The sequence below is a fragment of the Homarus americanus genome, unplaced genomic scaffold, assembly GCF_018991925.1.
Source record: "Homarus americanus isolate GMGI-L3 unplaced genomic scaffold, GMGI_Hamer_2.0 scaffold45562, whole genome shotgun sequence".
Classification (NCBI taxonomy): Eukaryota; Metazoa; Arthropoda; class Malacostraca; order Decapoda; family Nephropidae; genus Homarus; species Homarus americanus.
The window spans coordinates 4960181-4981604 of record NW_024744839.1 but is presented as its reverse complement, the minus strand read 5'-3'; the positions used below and the strand labels follow the sequence as shown (position 1 = coordinate 4981604).

The 21424-nt window shown below is 40.6% G+C and overlaps 1 protein-coding gene across 2 annotated transcripts in view; it reads left to right on the top strand.

Moving 5' to 3' along the window:
• The window catches only part of LOC121878063 (CAAX prenyl protease 1 homolog), a 33468-nt gene extending 12931 nt beyond the window's left edge, over window positions 1-20537 (top strand). Inside the window, exons 6-9 of one of the 2 annotated variants that reach the window (XM_042384042.1) lie at window positions 12125-12375; window positions 14599-14742; window positions 16884-16959; window positions 19253-19386. In XM_042384042.1, coding sequence (XP_042239976.1) covers window positions 12125-12375; window positions 14599-14742; window positions 16884-16934 — 446 coding nt within the window. In that variant the 3' untranslated portion in view covers window positions 16935-16959; window positions 19253-19386. Of the gene's footprint in view, window positions 1-12124; window positions 12376-14598; window positions 14743-16883; window positions 16960-19252 lie in introns of both variants that reach the window. The other variant, XM_042384041.1, reaches the window with a different exon arrangement.
• Window positions 20538-21424: the final 887 nt, after the last annotated feature.

Below are 21424 nucleotides of genomic sequence, written 5' to 3'. Positions count from 1 at the left end.
CTAGTATCAGCCTAGATACAGTATCAGGCTAGATACAGTATCAGCCTAGATACAGCACAGCCTAGGATACAGTATCAGCCTAGACACAGATGTCCTAGGATACAGTATCAGCCTAGGATACAGCATCAGGCTAAGGATACAGTATCAGGCTAGGATACAGTGTCAGCCTAGGATACAGTATCAGCCTGTGACAGTATCAGCTAGACAGTATCAGGCTAGGATACAGTATCAGTCAGATACAGTATCAGCCTAGACAGTATCAGCCTAGGATACATCACCAGGATACATCAGGCTAGGATACAGTGTCAGCTCTAGATACAGTGTGCCTAGGATACAGTATCAGGCTAGACAGTATCAGGCTAGACAGTATCAGCCTAGACAGTATCAGGCTAGGATACAGTATCAGCCTAGGATACAGTATCAGCTAGGATACAGCATCAGGCCAGATACAGTATCAGCCTAGATACAGTATCAGGCTAGATACAGTGTCAGCCTAGGATACAGTATCAGCCTGTGGCGCGCAGCCCAGGATACAGTGTCAGGCTGATACAGTATCAGCCTAGGATACAGTATCAGGCTAGGATACAGTATCAGCCCAGGCTGCTATATCAGGCTAGGATACAGTATCAGCCTAGGACACAGTATCAGCCTAGGATACAGTGTCAGCCTAGATGCAGTGTCAGCCTAGGATACAGTGTCAGGCTAGATACAGTATCAGCCTAGGATACAGTATCAGGCTAGGATACAGCATCAGCCCAGGATACAGCATCAGGCCAGACAGTGTCAGGCTAGATACAGCATCAGCCAGGATACAGGATCAGGCTAGGATACAGCATCAGGCTAGGATACAGCATCAGCCCAGGATACAGCATCAGGCCAGGATACAGTGTCAGCCTAGGATAGCAGTGTCAGCCTAGGATACAGTGTCAGGCTAGGATACAGTATCAGCCTAGATACAGGATCAGGCTAGGATACAGTATCAGGCTAGGATACAGTATCAGCCTAGATACAGTGTCAGGCTAGGATACAGTGTCAGCCTAGGATACAGCAAGTCAGCTCAGATACAGTGTCAGGCTAGGATACAGTATCAGGCTAGGATACAGTATCGTACAGGACACAGCATCAGCCCAGGACAGCACAGCCAGGATGCATCAGGCCAGGATACAGCAGGCCAGGATACAGTATCAGCCTAGGATACAGCATCAGCGGGCAGCAGATCGCCAGAACAGGCAGGCTGATACAGTGATCAGCCCAGGACAGCACAGGCCAGGACAGTGTCAGGCTAGGATACAGTGTCAGCTTCAGATACAGCATTACCAGATACAGCAGCCAGATACAGTATCGTGCCTAGATGTCAGCCTAGGATACAGTATCAGGTTAGGATACAGTGTCAGCCTAGGATACAGTGTCAGGCTAGGATACAGTATCAGGCTAGGATACAGTGTCAGGCTAGGATACAGAGTCAGCCTAGGATACAGTGTCAGCCTAGGATAGAGTATCAGGCTAGGATACAGTGTCATGCTAGGATACAGTGTCAGGCTAGGATACAGTATCAGGCTAGGATACATGGTCAGGCTAGGATACAGTGTCATGCTAGGATACAGTGTCAGCCTAGGATACAGTATCAGGCTAGGATACAGTGTCAGGCTAGGATACAGTGTCCGGAGTGGGGTCTGGGGTCAGGCTGGGATGCAGGGGTCAGGCTAGGATACAGTGTCAGCCTTGGATAGTGTCGAGCTAGGATACAGTGTCAGGCTAGGATACAGGGTCAGCCTAGGATACAGTAGTGTCAGACTAGGATACAGTGTCAGCCTAGGATACAGGGTCAGGCTAGGATACAGGTTCGGGCTAGGATACAGTGTCAGGCTAGGATACAGGGTCAGGCTAGGATACAGGGTCAGGCTAGGATACAGTGTCAGCCTAGCTTACAGTGTCAGGCTAGGATACAGTGTCAGGCTACGATACAGTGTCAGCCTATGATACAGCATCAGGCTAGGATACACCATCAGGCTAGGATACAGCATCAGCCTAGGATATAGTGTCAGGCTGGGATACAGTGTCAGCCTAGGATACAGCATCAGGCTAGGATACAGTGTCAGGCTAGGAAACAGTATCAGGCTAGGATACAGTGTCAGCCTAGGATATAGTGTCAGCCTAGGATACAGTGTCAGGCTAGGATACAGTGTCAGCCTAGGATACAGTGTCAGCCTAGGATACAGTATCAGGCTAGGATACAGTGTCAGCCTAGGATGCAGCATCAGGCTAGGATACAGTATCAGCTTAGGATACAGTATCAGGTTAGGATACAGTATCAGCCTAGGATACAGTATGAGGCTAGGATACAGTGTCAGGCTAGGATACAGTGTCAGCCTAGGATATAGCATCGGGCTAGGATACAGTATGAGCTTAGGATACAGTGTCAGCCTAGGATACAGTGTCAGGCTAGGATAAAGTGTCAGCCTAGGATGCAGCATCAGGCTAGGATACAGTATCTGCTTAGGATACAGTATCAGGCTAGGATACAGTATCAGCCTAGGATACAGTATAAGGCTAGGATACAGTGTCAGGCTAGGATACAGTGTCAGCCTAGGATATAGCATCGGGCTAGGATACAGTATGAGCTTAGGATACAGTGTCAGCCTAGGATACAGTGTCAGGCTAGGATACAGTGTCAGCCTAGGATGCAGCATCAGGCTAGGATACAGTATCAGCTTAGGATACAGTATCAGGCTAGGATACAGTAACAGGCTAGGATACAGTATCAGGCTAGGATACAGTAACAGGCTAGGATACAGTATCAGGCTAGGATACAGTATCAGCCTAGGATATAGCATCGGGCTAGGATACAGTATGAGCTTAGGATACAGTGTCAGCCTAGGATACAGTGTCAGGCTAGAACACAGTGTCAGCCTAGGATGCAGCATCAGGCTAGGATACAGTATCAGCTTAGAATACAGTATCAGGCTAGGATACAGCATCAGCCTAGGATACAGTATCAGCTGAGGATACAGTATCAGGCTGGGATATAGTGTCAGGCTAGGATACAGTATCAGCTTAGGATACAGTATCAGGCTAGGATACAGTATCAGCCTAGGATACAGTATCAGCTGAGGATACAGTATCAGGCTGGGATATAGTGTCAGGCTAGGATACAGTATCAGCCTAGGATATAGCATCGGGCTAGGATACAATATCAGCCTAGGAAACAGCATCAGCCTAGGATACAGTGTCAGCCTAGGATACAGCATCAGGCTAGGATATAGTGTCAGGCTAGAATATAGTTTCAGGTTAGGATACAGTGTCTGGCTAGGATACAGTCGCAGCCTAGGATACAGTGTCAGCCTGGGATACAGTGTCACGCTTGGATACAGCATCAAGCTAGGATACAGTGTCATGCTAGGATACAGTATCAGCCTAGGATATAGCATCGGGCTGGGATACAGTATCAGCCTAGGAAACAGCATCAGCCTAGGATACAGTGTCAGCCTAGGATACAGCATCAGGCTAGGATATAGTGTCAGCCTAGGATACAGTATCACCCTAGGATAGTGTCAGCCTAGGATACAGTATCAGGCTAGGATGCAGTATCAGCCTAGGATACAGCATCAGGCTAGGATATAGTGTCAGCCTAGGATACAGTGTCAGCCTAGGATACAGTGTCAGCCTAGGATACAGTATCAGGCTAGGATATAGTGTCAGCCTAGGATACAGTATCAGGCTAGGATATAGTGTCAGCCTAGGATACAGTGTCAGGCTAGGATACAGTATCAGTCTAGGATACAGTATCAGCCTAGGATATAGCATCGGGCTAGAATACAGTATCAGCCCAGGATTCAGCATCAGCCTAGGATACAGTGTCAGGCTAGGATACAGTATCAGTCTAGGATGATATCAGGCTGGGGACACTATAGTGTCAGCCTAGGATACAGTGTCAGCCTGAGATACAGTATCAGGCTTCAGGATATATAGTGTCAGCCTAGGATACAGTATCAGCCTAGGATACAGTATCAGCCTAGGATACAGTATCAGGCTAGGATATAGTGTCAGCCTAGGATACAGTATCAGGCTAGGATATAGCATCGGGCTAGGATACAGTGTCAGGCTAGGATACAGTATCACCCTAGGATAGTGTCAGCCTAGGATACAGTATCAGGCTAGGATATAGTGTCAGCCTAGGATACAGTGTCAGGCTAGGACACAGTATCAGTCTAGGATACAGTATCAGCCTAGGATATAGCATCGGGCTAGGATACAGTATCAGCCCAGGATTCAGCATCAGCCTAGGATACAGTATCAGCCTAGGATATAGCATCGGGCTAGGATACAGTGTCAGGCTAGGATACAGTATCACCCTCGGATAGTGTCAGCCTAGGATACAGTATCAGCCTAGGATACAGTATCAGCCTAGGATACAGCATCAGGCTAGGATATAGTGTCAGCCTAGGATACAGTGTCAGGCTAGGATACAGTGTCAGCCTTGGATGCAGCATCAGGCTAGGATATAGTGTCAGCCTAGGATACAGTGTCAGCCTAGGATACAGTATCAGCTTAGGATACAGTATCAGGCTAGGATACAGTATCAGTCTAGGATACAGTATCAGCCTAGGATACAGTATCAGGCTAGGATACAGTATCAGCCCAGGATTCAGCATCAGCTTAGGATACAGTGTCAAGCTAGGATACAGTATCAGTCTAGGATACAGTGTCAGCCTAGGATGCAGCATCAGGCTAGGATACAGTATCAGCTTAGGATACAGTATCAGGCTAGGATACAGTATCAGTCTAGGATACAGTATCAGCCTAGGATATAGCATCGGGCTAGGATACAGTATCAGCCCAGGATTCAGCATCAGCCTAGGATACAGTGTCAAGCTAGGATACAGTATCAGTCTAGGATACAGTGTCAGCCTAGGATACAGCATCAGGCTAGGATACAGTATCAGCTTAGGATACAGTATCAGGCTAGGATGATTACTTCAACATACTTAGTCCATATTAATTAAACAGACAGATTAATAACGCTTGATGAACTTTGGTTTTAATTACATGCGTCACAGTCAAATATAATGAATGTTTATTATTACTGCACCTCACCCAACACGTTCGTCGTGCAAGTATCATCTGGATATTAGGTGAGTGGAAAGTTCCTTGCTAGTTTGGACCAGCTCTTTGTCTCCGTCTCACACTGATTTTGTCTTCCTTCATAAAAGTTGAAATGTTCCTATGACGTCCTTGGATATGTGAGCAGTGTGTGTTAGACCTCCACTAACACCTGCCGCCTTATTCTTCACCTGTGAGCTGTACCACATTATATTGATTCTGGATCGTCTATAATACTCTTAACGTAATGTAAAACCTGTGTTAGTTCACCTGTCAATATATATAATGGACAAAACTTCTTACATATATACAAATAAAACGTGACCATGAAACCTCTGATCATGAACGGCTAAAACTTTGCTGCTGGAATTTTATTTATTTATTTATTTTTTATTTTTATTTTATTTTTTATTAATTTTTTTATTTTTATTTTTTTTATTCATTTATTTAATTTTTTTTTGGGGGGGGGGGTTATAATGCAACTCATTTACAGTATAAGGTGTAAAAAAATACTAAAGTTATACAAACACGTACTGTAAATAATGATGTAAATTCATTATCATCGGCAAAATGTAATATTACAAGGTGATCCATCTGATACATAATTAGTTAGTCTCACACAATTTTATCTTAATTACAATTTATTAAACATACTGACATAACACAAAGTTCATAACTCTATTAATCTTAGCTTCGCTTCACTCTGCATTGTCTTATTACTCCAGGTTAGGCAGAAACAAGTAGGCGTAATTATTCAACAATATTTCAGTACCGAGGGGTATGTCATCACTTAGGCTGTACTTACAAGTGCGGGTCAATGCAGATCAGTATGGTGTTCCAAGAGAAAGCAGTATTGCGTAAGTCGTCCCAGCACAAATTCTCGGACAGAAGGCTGGTCTTCACAGCATCACTAGAGAGGGCGAGCTGTCTCATGGAGGGGCGGGCAGCCACCGCCACCAGTCTAAGACAGTCCACTCAGCAGAACCAGGACTTGTCTGTAAACACTTCTACATCTGGCGAGGTCACAGGTCGAAAGATTTAATGGCATCACACGCCAGCACTGTAGCTGAAGCCAGCGGCGATAACAACCAGTATACTATTGTAGTGGCTACTCTCCCCTACAACTTCCAACTGAGCTCCGGCCGCACTCCGACCAGCCAATCAGCGTACAGCGAATCGAATCGAAAAATGCTAGTGACAGGGGGGAAGGAGGTTCAGGAGAAGAATAAAGGGAGGATTGAAGTGAATTTTAGGAGGAGAGAACAGATGCAGTGGCTAAACACCGCTTGCGTGAGGGATTATAAGATGGGGGCAGCAGCAACAACCCGGCTGGACGCGGCAGGGAGGCGACAAGACAAGGCCAGGCTAGCGTCAGGTCAAGCGTCAGGTCAAGCGTCAGGTCAAGCGTCAGGTGCGTGTTGGGTTGGGCAATGGATGTTCAGTGCTTGGTCGGCTCGATCGTGTGTGTTGGTTTCTTGTGTGGAGGGGATGTCTTGGTCTTCTCAGCTTGATGTCGATTTTCTTCTCACTCTCCTCCTCTTCTTGCTCTCTTGAATTGTCCATTCGTTTGTGTTTGGGTCTTCTTGTTCGTCTTCCTCGTGTTTTAAGTCCTCATAGGTGTGGAAGAATTCAGAGAGGGAGAGTTTGACCACGTGGGCTTCAGCACCACTGGCCGCGTGGGCTTCAGCACCACGGGCCACGTGGTGTTCTTGGTTCTGTGTGGTGGGCTGCTTCTGTTGAGTTTTCTTTTCTTGGTTTTTCTTTACTGCTGGTTTTTTCTTTTCTTGGGAGCGTACAGCAAGGAGGGCCTCTTTGTAGCTCAGTTTTTTCTCAAGACGAGCCTTGGCTACCCTGCATTCCTCCTTCCATCTGGGGCAGGTCCGGTCGGCGGAGGAGTGTGGGCCACCACAGGCAACGCATTTTTTCTCTGTGTTGGGGCAGGCCGTGTAGCGGTGTCCAGGGCTGCCACACATGGAGCAGGTGTCTTCCTGCGCCTCACACTTGTTTACAGTGTGTCCATAGTGCTGGCATTTGTAACACCGTTTCGGTCTGCAGTAGGGCTTGACTGGCATAGTTACCCACGCCAGTTGAGCTTCCTTGGGTAGGGTGGAGTGGTGTCCGATGAGGGCAGTGGTGTCGGACAGCTTCTTCACAACTTGGAGCTGCTGCTCCTTGAGGAGCTCACTCAGCTCTGCTTTGTCCATGTGGGCAATTTCGGCGTGGGAGATTACACCCAGCTTCAAGTTGTCCCACATGTAGGCAAACATTTTAAAAGGAATGCCATTGATGTCTGGGATCTCCGCGAGCTGTGCGGGCATGCCCTTCTCGGCGAAGGTGATCTTGATATCACCATGGAGCTTTAGACGCTCCACCTTGGTGACCCCCACGATCCCATTAGCTTCGAAAAACTTCTGGAGAACTAGGAGGTTTAGTTTCTTGGGGCAGGTCGGCGTGTCCGGACGTATCCGCGCCACGTTAACAAACTCGTAACCGTTCATGGTGAGGGAGAGAGAGTGTGTGAATGCGTACAGCCAGAAGAAGAAGAAAGAAGAAGAAAGAAAAATGCTAGTGACAGGGGGGAAGGAGGTTCAGAGGAAGAATAAAGGGAGGATGGAAGTGAATTTTAGAAGGAGAGAACAGGTGCAGTGGCTAAACACCGCTTGCGTGAGGGGGTAGGCAAAATGCCCTGAGGGTGCAACAACAACAACAATCAGGACGAGGCAGAGGGAGGGCGGGAGCAGGTCCGAGCAAGCAAAGGGCCAACGCGGGTGTTCTGATTGTCGTCTTAGCTCGGGCAGTGTTGGCAGAGCGTAGGAAGAACCGCCCCGCCACGGCGGCGGCGCAAGCCGAGAAACGCAGGTGGACGGACGCACAGGCACACACGATCAAAGTAAACAGAGAAGGTGAAAATATAGAAATTTTGCTAGTCGTAGGGTTGTTTGGATAAAGATGAAGGTAAAGTCTTTGAGCTATGTCAAAGAGGAACGGAGCGAGTTGGAGGAAGGGTTTTTGAATCTTTGAGCTTGAAATGTCAAAGTATTCATAGTAAGGAAGGATGAGCGTATCGTAGGAGAGTTTTTAGTAATAGCAGCAGACAGATTTGAGCTTTTTTGTCAAATTATGAACGGAGACGAGAATGAGATATAGGCTGAATGGTTTCAGTCTTGAGTTAGGTCGATTTTATTGAGAATTGGATGTCACAGACGTTGGGTATGTTTTAATTTGTTTCTGAGAGTTGTGGGTCTTTCAGCTATGTCAGAGAGAAATGGAGAGAGTTGGAGGAAGAGTTTTGAATCTTTGAGCTTGAAATGTCAAAGTATTCGTAGTAAGGAAGGATGAGTGTATCGTAGGAGAGTTATTTAGTAATAGCAGGGGACAGATTTGAGCTTTGTCAAATTGTGAACGGAGATGAGAGTGAGATATAGGTTGTTTGGTTTCAGTCTTGAGTTAGGTCGATAATGTTGACAGTGGCTGGTATAGAGGTTGGGTATGTTTGATTTGGTTTTGGAGAGTTGTGGTGTTATGAGAGGCTTTGTCTGGCGGGGGTGGGGGAGTTTGTGTTTGGGGATTGGCGGGGGTGGAGGTTGTATGTTGAGTTGAGGTGAATTACTTTTTTGCTTCGGGGGGGTTGTTGTGTGAGTGTGTATGCGTTTGCGTGGAAATGTAGTAAGGGGAGAGGGGGAGGGTTAGGATAATTGATATAAGGTCAGGTATGGTTCGGTTGTCGGGAGGAGGGGGGAGGAGAGGAGAGGAGGGAGTGCTTTGGAGGTTGTTGGGTTAATTTCTAGTATGGAAGGATTCCTTAGGGTGTGATATGATTTGTGCTTAATGAATAGTTGTATTGAGTCATAGGTTTTTTTTTTTTTTTTTTTTTTAGGAGGGGTCGAAGGGCTTGTTAGAAAGGTCGGGTATATTAAGTTTTTCTTTTGGGAGGATTAAGGTGTTGATTAGTGATTGGATAGTGAGTTAGGTTTTTTTTTTTTTTTTTGGAGGGATTGTGAGTAAGATTGGGTGGGTTAAGTTTTTCTTTTGGGAGGATTGAAGGTGTTGATTAGTGATTGGATGGAGAGTTAGCATTTTTTTTTTTTTTTATAGGAGGGATTGTGAGTAAGGTTGGGTGGGTTAAGTTTTTCTTTTGGGAGGATTGTAGGTTTTGTTAGTAGTTGGCAGAGTTGGGTTAATCATTGCATTCTTTCTTCCCTTTGGCTAGTAAAGGACTTCTGCAATTGCGGTAGGCTCTTGCAGGTATTGTGAGTTCTGGCCCCATTCTTGAGGGAGAGGGTTTGTGTACAGGTACATTGCACCCCTCCCCGACCTTATTGGCTAAAGGAGGCGTTCAATGTCGTCTGCAATTTGGTACCGTTTTTATTAGGTAACATTCTTGAGGGAGAGGGCTTGCGTACAGGCACTGTGGAACTCTCCCCGACCTTATTGGCTAAGGGAAACGTACATGTCATCCGAGTTAGTATGGGATGGGTAAGTTAGGTATTTGTTTTGGGAGGAGTGATAGGGTGTGGTTAGTTAATGGTAGAATGGTTATTTTTTATTTTGTGTGGGATTGCTAGTAACGGCTGGGTAAGTTAGGTTTTTATTTTGGGAGGAGTGATAGGGTGTGGTTAGTTAACGGTAGAATGGTTATTTTTTTTTTTATTTATTTATTTATTTTATTTATTTTTTTTTTTTTTTTGTGGGATTACCTTATTTAGGTATGTTAGGTTTTTATTTGGGGGTTGTTAGGGTCTTTCTTTCTTTTGTTTAGAAGTGTTAGTGCAGGTTGGTGGGTTAGTTTTTTTATTTTATTTTTTTTTTTTTTTGTCGGAGTGGTCTTTGAGTTTGAGTAGGTGGCGGGGTTTTGGGTAGAAGGGGAGGGCGTCGTTGGGTGAGGGTTAAGGAGAGGTTAGGTTTAATTTGGGGGGAAATTGTTGGGTGTGGTTATAGGGAAGTTATTAATACAAGGGAGGTGGGAGGGGAGTGTTTGGTCTGTTTAGTATGGAGGGATTTCTGTCTCTGAATCTGCGTGGGAGTATGATGTTGTCGAAATAATCCTCCCATTGAGGGTAAGTAGTGAAGAGTGATTCTATTTGTTTGTCACCTAGTTGTCTCCAGTAGATGTTAAGTGGGGGGACGGAGCTGAGTTCATGTAGATGACTATTTCGGGTGAAGGATGACCAGTGTGTGTTATGGATGAATCTTAGTGCTTTGTTTTGAATGACTTGAAGTTTCTTGGCGCTTGATGGTGGTGCTAGCTGGAGTGTGTTAGGTGCATAAGTCAATAGTGGGCGTATGAGGGCTTTGAATAGGTGTGTTTTGGTTTTGATTGATGCGGTTCTGAATCTGTATATATTCCCGAGTGTTTTGTTTGCGATCAAAGCCTTCATATTGGTGTGTAGTGTCATGGTGAGGGTGTCGTTGAATGTGACTCCTAGGATTGTGATTGTTCGTTTGATATTAGTCGAGGGGTGGTCTGGACAATTTTACCGACTCCGACTCCACAGCCCTGGCTTCAGCAGCCACCTCCTACACTGATTTTGTCACACAGGTAACAGAACTTATTGACACAGTCCAGGGATATATCTCCAATGTTGATTTCTCAAGGCTTACCTGCACATACAGGACACTTAAAGTCAATATCCTGTAGTCTGCCTTCTATTCCACTGTACTTCTTGTTTACCCACCTTCCATACACAATGCATATTATTGAGTTACTCCCTACACCTTTCTTACTTTTAATCACGAGTCCCTCTCTTAAGCCCTCTGTTTCTACTCCATCCTTCCATTTCCTAAATTTCTCCAACTTCCTCTTCAAAATTAACTTCTATCAGCACTAAGTCACTGGCTTGTGATACTGTCTCTTGCACCATGATAAAGAGGCTCAAGGCAGACTCCTGATGAACTCACTTTATTGTCATCACTTTCTTCACCATTTACTCTCACTTAAATTTTTGAGCCCCCATTGAATGCCTTAACCACTCAAATGAGACACTCCTCAAATCCTAGCTTTCTCATTGCCCACTTTACTACTTCACTTATTATCTTGTCAAATACCTTCTCTAAGTTTACAAATACGTAGTACAACCTTTTCTCCTTCCTTAGATATCTATCTTGTAGTTGCTTGGTCTAAATATTGCTTCTCTAGTCCCCCTACCTGGCATGAACCTAAACTACATTTCATTCATGTCCAAATTTCTTATCTCAATTTATTGACAACTCTTTCCACAACTTTCATAACCTGTTCTAACAGCTTTAGACCCCTGTAGTTCCTGCATTCAAGCGCATCATCTTTACCCTTGTAAGTATTTATGATCACACTCTTCATCCAGTTGCCTGGAACATTACATTCCATCATGATTGCATTCACTATTAACACACCTACATCATCTGACATTTTTAGCATTTCTGCACCTATTCTAGAGCTTCCAGCTGACTTTCCATTCATCATTTTGTCAATTGCTTTCTTCACCCATTGTTTTGCACTCCTTAGGTATGGTCCCTGTACTACTTCTTGGTTACCTTTCCCCCATTTGTACTCCTCATTCAGTTATCAATGATGGTTTTTCTTTCTCCAAGCTTCCTTGATTTACTTGTCAACAGACATAGTATCATCATCATTTCTCATGCTCTGCTCACCAACAACAACAGTCTTATTGGGATTCTGTCACTACCACAACAGACTCCTTAAAATTTGGAAGATTTATGGTTTATTATTAGCATGCTGTACAGTGTACGTTAATGTTTTGTGAATTATCTTTTTGTCTGCTTTGAATACAGTACAAATATTTCTTCTCATCTATGCCTCAGTTAGCTTTATTTGAATTTGAATTCTTTGTGTTAACAACTTGCAACACAATTTCAGGGCAATATACGTTGTGTGTGAGTACATTATTTTTTGGGAAGTACCGATAGTCTTTTTTCTTTTCGTTTTTTCCCAAGAGTGGGCATTCCTTCCTGACTGTTTTGACAATGTCTGAGCTAGTTTTATTGAAGTTGAGGATATTCATGTGGTGTGTTCATTTTTGTTTTTCAGGTTCAAAGAGATCAGCACACAGCAATGCTTACTTCTATGGATTTTTTAAGAACAAACGCATTGTGTTGTATGACACATTATTGGAGGAATACACTCCGCTCAATGAAAATGAAGAAACCAAGGAATCGGTCAAGGAAGACAAAAATGGCAAGAAGACTGGATGTAATACAAGTGAGGTGTTGGCCGTTTTGGGTCATGAGCTTGGCCACTGGAAACTCAACCATGTTCTTAAGTTTATCATTATCTCACAGGTGAGTGGCTTTATTATGATAATCATTAAATTCATTGTGTGTTTGCTCTTCTAATGCACAGTAACTGTATTTGTTTTTATAATTGGGAGAACAATCCTATAAAAATTATGTTTGGGGTAAATAATTAGTTCTATTGTTTTGATTTATTAATTTTTTTCTTCTGTTCTGCACCTCAACAGTTTAGTTCAGATTAGATGCACAGATGCCTTGGTTTCTTTCATTTTGTTGTTTTATGTTTAGTGATTGCATTACTGTAATTTTATGTCTGCACTGTTTATCAGGGAGTAGGGATCCCAGTCTTCCTATATATTTTTGTGTGCTTTCCTATACAATATTTATACAGAATTTTAACACTTCTGTTTGACAAATCTATTTTTGCAATATATTTGGCTAGAAATATAGTGAACCTTTGATATAACATGACAGTGGGACCAAGAATTGTTGTGCAATCTTGAATCACATTATATAATTGTCTATCTTAATCGGAAATACAGTAATCATTCCTTATAACAGAATTCCTTTTAGCAGATGTTAAATTTACCGGAACAAATTTTTGTGGATACACTGTCCCCTTGCTTAACATGGGGCTTATGTTCCTGAAAAACGTTGTGTAGAGCAAACCCATTATAACATGGGGAGGTAGGGGATGGGTTAGGTGGACCCCAGAAAGACCCCCCTCACACACACACACACATACATACCAAAACCAAAGTTCAAAGACATTGTGCAGCTCTAAAGTAGCTCACTAATACACATACATCTACCAATTCCTCAACGACAAATAAACTACCTAACTAATGATAAATAGTACTCAACTACTGTAACTTACTATCTAACACATTAAAAACATTAACAAAATAATATCTAGATGAAAATATGCACCCAAAACCATTAAAGAAAAGCTGAAGGAAAATTTAACAGTGGCCCCCAGAACCCCTCCCAAAAAACTTGGTAAAAGTCTGGACAATCAGCAAGCCTGGACCCTCCTTTCCCCCCAAATTGTCCGGACGTTCGGGGGTTTACTGTATATTTACTTATTTATTTGCCAACCAAATTTGGACCCTCTGGGTAATTCAACAAAGGTAGCCCTGAAGTCAATGAACTAGAGGTGTTCAATTGTATTATTGAAAGTTATGAAGTCTTAATAAGGAAAAATGTTTGAAAATCAGTTTGTATATATTTCTTATTTTTTGAAAGAACTGACATCAGATTATGACATCCTTATGTAATAATGGAATTTATAAATTGTATATGCGTAAGTGATAAAAATATGCCAAATATGAGTTTTGCTCAAAGATATAGCAATTGTAAAAATTCAATTTCTTTTTCAATTAATGAATAGAAGGAGTAGATGGAGCAACAATACTGTAATGTCTTGTTGCATTAGACTGTTACCAAAACTATTACTGGGAAATTTACAGGAGAAATATGGAAATTGAGATTTCTATTAGAATATCAAGAGAAGGCTGTTCACTCTTTTCCTTTGGGCAAATATAAATTATGTATTACTGTATTATGTTGTCTTTGAAGATACAGTCTTATAAAATAGTTCAAAATGTTATTAATCTCAGTTGTTTATTATATAACCACCACCACCACTTGTCTCGTATCAACCTTTTTAGTTACACCTGTTTTAATCATACATTAGATTTTATCATCTTGTTCATTAATTTAAAAATGTTAAATCTTTCTATTTACAACTTTTATCCCCATGAAAGTGTGGGACTTGGTCAAAATACTTAAAATAATGCTTAAGTAATAATTGTGAAGCACTTTTCAGCAGAATGTGTGAAAGCAATAGGAGGACCACTTGTTCCCTTGGAGGTATGGCTGGTAATGAATAAGGATTAAAGTCTGGCAGAATAATATGATCTACCAAGAAAAAAGGCAAAATGCACAGTAGCTTTTGTGATGTCACATGCTTACCTGACCTTCCCCCTTTATCCCCAAGGGAAAAGCATATGCTTCCATATACTACTACTTAAGGTTATTGCACCTGGGAAGGAGGACTAGTCATCTAGGCTTGCCTTTATGGTATAGTGCATGCATAAACTCAAGTCACTTTGAGAAGCACAGATGGCCTTGAAAATTTTGAAAATAATTATAGGTTTTGATGAAGGCTTTATTTTTCCTGTTTGTATATCAACTTCATTGAAGCAAATGTAAATGTTTTAAAAGTGACAGCATAGATGATGTAGTTTGTAATTTTTTGTATGGTTTCAGGTGAACCTGTTTTTGGTCTTCTCAGTGTTTGGTTCCCTGTACAAGTACTCTCCACTCTACCGAACATTTGGATTCTATCAGAATCAACCTGCATTTATTGGCCTCATTATTGTCATGCAGTTTGTGTTTGCTCCATATAACGAGGTAAGAATTAAGTAAAGATTTCATCTGTCTTCAGTACATCTCTAAAAAATATTGGTCCATTAATGAAAGGTTCTCATGTCTCTTCTAGTGCCTTGGATGGATTAGTTGTTTCCTTGGTAAGTAACTAAAATGGGGGAAAGGTGGCAGTTATGCTTTCAATACACCCCGTCACATCATACATGAATTCACACTGATAACCAGTGAAAATCATCAGTGATTTGTAGACGTCTTGTACTGTACATGTATATTCTTTAAAAATTTTCCCCTTTTGTTCTATATTTACATGCAGAAGTATCTGCAAGTCCTCTTCCCACTTTATATACAATTGAGGCAAACCTTGGTTTCCAAACATCTGCCATACAAACATCCATTATGCAGTACTTCATGACCATGTTTCAGTCTTTCAGAAATTCATTCTGCTAATACGAACACAACTTTTTAAATCTTACCATCACTGATCAGTGAAACATAGGAATTCACACAGGTACAGCTGCTCCTCGACTTATGACGGGGTTAGGGACCCAAATCCAGGTCGTAAGTCGAATTGGTCGTAAGTCGAAAATGCTTAAATAATACATAGAAAATCTAAAATGGGTGTCTCTTTTTCTTCTCAGCACCACAAAACTCTCACTTTTAACCTTGCCAGCCATTTTAAAGTGAATTACAAACAAAAATTTTGTCAGTACACAGCGCAATCACTAACGTCGGGACTCGAAAATACGTAATTTGACAAAATTTTGGTACGACTGAGGCAGTCATATGTCCGGGTGGTCGTAAGTCGAGTAGGTCGTATGTCGAGGAGTAGCTGTATTCTTGAAATATTCGTTCCATCGACAGACACTCAGAAGAATTCTTTAACAAAATTTATTTCCATATTATGAGGCTCTGACATACCAACTGTAGATACACTGCTTCTCACAGGGGAACAGGACTACAAACACAGGATTTTACCTTTCCATTGCAAAGAATTTTTTATGCATAGTGGAGGAAAGAAAAATTCCTCCAAATGGAAGGAATAATTGGTAGAAAGAAGATTTTTAAGAATGCCAGTGTAAGACTCTTGAATGCAGGAAATAAACACTTTGTGGGTATACAGTAGACCCTTGCTATTCGCGAGGGATAGATTCCAAGAAATGGTGCGAATGGCAAAACCGCGAATAGCAACTTATACTACCTTAGTGCACTACCGTATACTAGCTGCTCAGCTGATCGGCTAGTCTTGCAATAAAGTAATCGGTTTTATGTTTACATTCGTTTCCAGTGGAGTAAATATCAAGAAAGTTGTGCTCTTGAATATTTTTGCATTTTTTATAATAAAATTATTGGTTATTATGAAATTTAGTTAACATATTGATAATATATGCATTACAGGGAACAGTTTTTGTGCGCCCATCAGCTGATCGAATCACCCACCAACGCTTCTCAAGCTGAATGCTGGCCACCGTCTTGAATGACGTCACAGTCCTCATACCAGTTACAGTCATTTCTGCTACAACATGTGTTTTGTCATCGCAAATTGGTTGCAACGCGATTGATGAATAGGGGAACGCTGTTTGTAAAACGCGAACTTTTGCATACGAATGTTGCCTATAGCGCGATTCCATTCTCAATGTTTTGATTCCTTCCGGAAAGCACAATCGAGTCAACGAAGGCAGAGTTTGTATCATTTGGAGGTTATAAATGGGAAAATCATAGGTTGATGTAGAGTGGCCAGTCTATATTGCTATTTCTCCCATTAGTTTATGTATTTGCATTTGGCACAATTTTCCAGTCTATATTACTCACGCAATACAAGACCTTACTGTACACTAATGAATTTCAGGAAACTGCGTGTGATCACAGTGAAGGAACTCAACGTAGTTTGGTTCAAAGCTGGAAGTGTAACTGTTGGTTTGATCCATGAAAGAGTGGGTGAGATTGTGGAGACATTGAATCATAGAAAACATGATATCTGCTGTGTACAAGAAACAAAGTGGAAAGGTGGTTCAGCCCATGCCCAGAATGGAGAGAGTTTTCCTGGAAATTTTCTGGCTCAATTTTAATTCCGGCTATTGGAGAGTCCTTGGGACTGGGGATTTTGGCTAATGGGGAGATTATTGTACTGCAGTAAACTCCCTCTTACCTGGACTTGCTTAATCCAGATCCCCGTGCAAACTGGACTAGGGTCTAGAACTGGACACATGTATCCCTAACCTGGAAGAACACAACCAAAATCCGGTTAGTACAGAGGAAAGTTCATGTAAGTGGGAGCTGCCACTGTGGTGGAGGTGGTTGCTAAGGAACACTAAAGTGTCTAAGGAATAAAAATAATGCACAGTACATAGTCAATGAAATAAGCAGTGAAAACATAACCTCGCCACCTTTGATAACATACAGTGGGGTATGCTATAACGAACGGATCCTACTACGAATATTCCTATAACGAACGGTTTTACCTATAAAATTGAGAATGCTATAACGAACGAAACTCCTACAACGAACATTATTTAATTTTTTTTTTTTCTAATTTATTGTTTTTTTATTACAAATATTAATGATATTCTTTATTTCAGGGGTTTAGATGCATATTTATGCACTTTTTTACAATTTTTACAATTTTATATTATATTTTTCAGTGTTAAGTGGTTGTATTTGGGGGCCTGGAACGGATTAATCCTATAACGAACTAATGCTATAACGAACAAGGTTCTAGAACCAATTAGATTCGTTATAGCATACCCCACTGTACATTGTTAGTGTCGTACAATCACTTCCTGCCTCAATCTCCTTATTTTAATTTAATAATAATTACAGGTCATTATTAATATGTACTATGTGTTTCTATATTTTATAAATTTAGTAACAACGTATACCATATGAAATACACTTCTACTTTGTACAAGTCTCTTATCACTCCCATTAATTTTAGGCTGCTGCCATGAGTGAAAATATTTACGGTTAGCAAAACAGTGTATAAAATTGTATCCACAAAATCTGTTCTAATTGTTTTTGATAGATGAATTTGGTACCACAGTGATCCTGAAAAAATTCTTTACAAGGCTGTTTCAATAAAATATCCTCAACAAAATATTTCAACACATACCGTATAATGATGGGAATTTAATTCTTTTATGGAAAAAATTTAAGAAATGTTTATATATTAGTCTATAAAATCAGTTATAATTAAGTTAAAAACACCATTTTCTTAACAAACTGATCATGAATAATTTTTCTAAAAGCTTGTTTAAATAAATATAAAACAAACACAAAAAATCTAGTGAGATACGGGCCATCAAATGACATATTTTTGGGGTGTGAGGCTTTAACCTCCAGAGCAGAGCATCACAGCTGAGTCAGTAAACACTTCTGCCAGGCGTATTAGAGCTCCTGGCAACACCAGATGCTCAGTGAGATGGTGCCTTGTACAGCTGACTGCCAAGAGCGTATGCGAGAATGAGGATTTTTTCCCCAACAGATGTAATATTTCTTTTGTATCTTTATTTTCTATTTATTCTTTAATTACTCTATATTGACTTTTCTCTTTATTTGTATTTTTTATTTCTTTACAGGATTTCTCTTACCTTATCCCTTATCTTTTCTTATTCTTGTTCTTATTTACTGAAACAATTAAGGAGGGTACAGGAGGAGAGTGATAGAGATGGGGTGAGTGATGGAGGGAAGGAGTAGAGTGAGAAGGAAGTGGGGGTTGCTGCGTCGTTTAGACTCGGGAAAATTTTCCCCAATGCAGAGTGGAAAATCCCACTGTCTTCACTGTGAAACACAGCTCCATTCATTCCTCACATGCCTGTATCATATATCTTTTTTGTTTTTTAAAATACATTTATTTACCCAAACTTTTAGATAAACTCTTTGGGATTATTTTTGTAAAGAAATTATGTTTCTAACTTATTGAGAACTCATTTTATATACTGTACTTCATCATCAACATTTCTTACTTTTTCATAAAAGAATTGAGTCCCCATCATTATATCGGGTCGAAATATTTTGTTTAAAGATCTTTTATTGGAACAGTTTTGTATCAAAATTATTTCTGATGCTGTGAATAAAAGTTCATAGTTACACTTTTACACTAGCTGTAAATATTTTTGCTCGTGCCCACAGTCTAAATGTGATGAGACAGTGTATGTCCGTGCGAGATGAGATGATGCGATACGTAGTTTAGACTTTCTTAGACTTTCGGAAAACTTTCCCCAGTACCCAGAAACATTCCAGGGATGTGGGATTCTTCCAGGTTTGAGAGAGTTGTCCCATAACCCGGGAATCTCTCATCCTTGGAAGAGCTCTGCACCAATTGTTCCAGCTAATGGGAATATCACTGTGGGTGTGTGTTTTGATAAATTACAAGTTAAAAGAGTTAAAATAGGAATTCAGAAATTGTTCTTGGTGTTGAAAAGTTTTTCAAAAGAATTTATTTTTCTAAATCTACAATTATTGAATATACTGTACTATGTACTGTACTGTAACATGAAGGTTTTACTATTTTTTAAACTGTACAGTATTTGTTTTTCAGATTTTGCAGTTTTTGCTGACCATGTTTAGTCGCTACAATGAATTTCAAGCTGATGATTTTGCCACAAAACTTGGCCACGCAAGAAACCTCAAGTCTGCCTTGATTAAACTTAATGAAGACAATCTAGGTTTCCCAGTGTATGACCCACTGTATTCTGCCTGGCATCACTCACATCCACCTATACTGGAAAGAATCAGGGCACTAGAAGAGAAAAAGAAGGAAGATTAATTCCTAAATGCAGACTAGAACTTAATTCTAATAATAATTTTTTCTCATCCTGTGTTGAATAAGGAAAACTGTGTGTTTTGAAGAAACTCTATTTGGCATTAATATGTACATATTATAAGTGTACTGTACTGGTAATGTTGGAAAGGTAAGCAAGTACCGGTACCTTGATATTTAATTTTCTTCTCTACCAGTTTTTGTGATGTGTATATTTTTGAGACTAAAATCTAATTTTTTTTGACAGAATAATTTGGGTAGGTAATTCATAATTTTCAAATGAAAGGAGTAATGAAAAGAAAAGTACAGGTAGTGTATCAATTATCCGTGTCTCAAAATTTCATAAATTTCAAATCTTTGGCCATTTTTAGTTAAGTGCAGTACAGTAGTTCAAAAGTGCCCAGATTGTTTGAGTGAACATTCTTAATTAGTACCCAGATTTTCAGATAGGTGGTACAGTTTGACCTTATCTAATCTGGCCACATTCTGACCATGGCCAGGCCAGATGATAGAATTTTCCATTAAAAAAGGTCAATATATAATGGTGCATTAGCCTAAGCTACACTTAGCCTAATGCCCTGTAATATTATGGGTTTTTCGTATCCATATTTTACATATAATATCATAGTGAATAAATTTAATAAACAAGTAATGTGACAATAATATGTGATAAATGTATAATTAATGAAATAAAAAAAAATAATGTAGTAATACTGTAAGTAGACTGCATGCATCCCAGGCCATTCTTGGTCATAGGGCAGTTACAAACATAACTCACATGATTGGGTGTTTTCAATTTTGTTGTTGTTGTTCTCACACCCATGCATCCAAAAAGGAAATATTTTTACAGAAACACTCATAATTGACCAAAATTACCCGGTATACAGAATGTAATATCGTACATTTGTTAGATGACCACCCACCACCACCACATCCACCCTGCATCAGTTAGCTGGCACATTCATTTACATCTGTTAATGTATTACTTGTACCACTTTTATGCTACTACTGTAAAACAATAAGCATTTAATAATTGTAAGAATTCATTAAAGAATTAAATTTTTTTGGCAATGAATGATTTATTAAGAAAATTGTTCGTTGTATTCTCCCTCTTTGCCAGTCATCAGCTGTTGTTCCTTTACCACATTCATGTTTTTGACATTGTCTAATTTCACCACTAAAATTAAAGTTTTTTTTACTGTTTCTAGTTACAAGGTGTGCTTGGTGAAGCACTGGAAAGTTTTTATTGTACCGTTCTCACTTTGCATAATTTGGGGTGCTTTCTATAGAAATAATTGCATACTCAATATCTCCATTAGCAAGAATGCCTCTTAACTGGTACTCTCTGTTAGCTGGAATTTAATTTTTTATCGGAAAATCATTTCCAAAGCTGGAATTTTCCGGAAAATTCCGACTTTGAGAAAAAATTTCCAAGGGGCACATTTTCTGGAAAATTCCGAGTACCGTACCTGTAAAATTCTGGAAAATTCCATGGATAAAAATCAAGCACATTTTCTGGAAATTTTGAATCAAAATTTCCAGTCCTTGGAAAATTTTGAAAAATTTCCAGGGATGGGGAATTCTTTTCCGGCTTTGAGAGATGAAATACAGTAAAGCCTCCGATAACAACAGTTCGACCAACACCTTTTCATATTTAAGACCCTAGTTAATTTAAGACCAAATTCAATTTACATCCTTATTTCATACGTATTTATGACCAAAATATAATAAAAATAAAATAAAGTGACATTTTCATATAAACAGTGTTGCACGCGTCAACGAAAAAAAAGCTGCGCCGCCAGCGTCAGCGTAAACGGCCATGAAATTTGATGCCGTCAGCGTCGGCGCAAATGATTTCATAAAGTGACGCCGTTAGCATCAGCGTCAACACTTAGCGTCAATGAGTTTTCAGTGACGTACAACTGCAGCCCTGAAACGCGTATTCTCCTG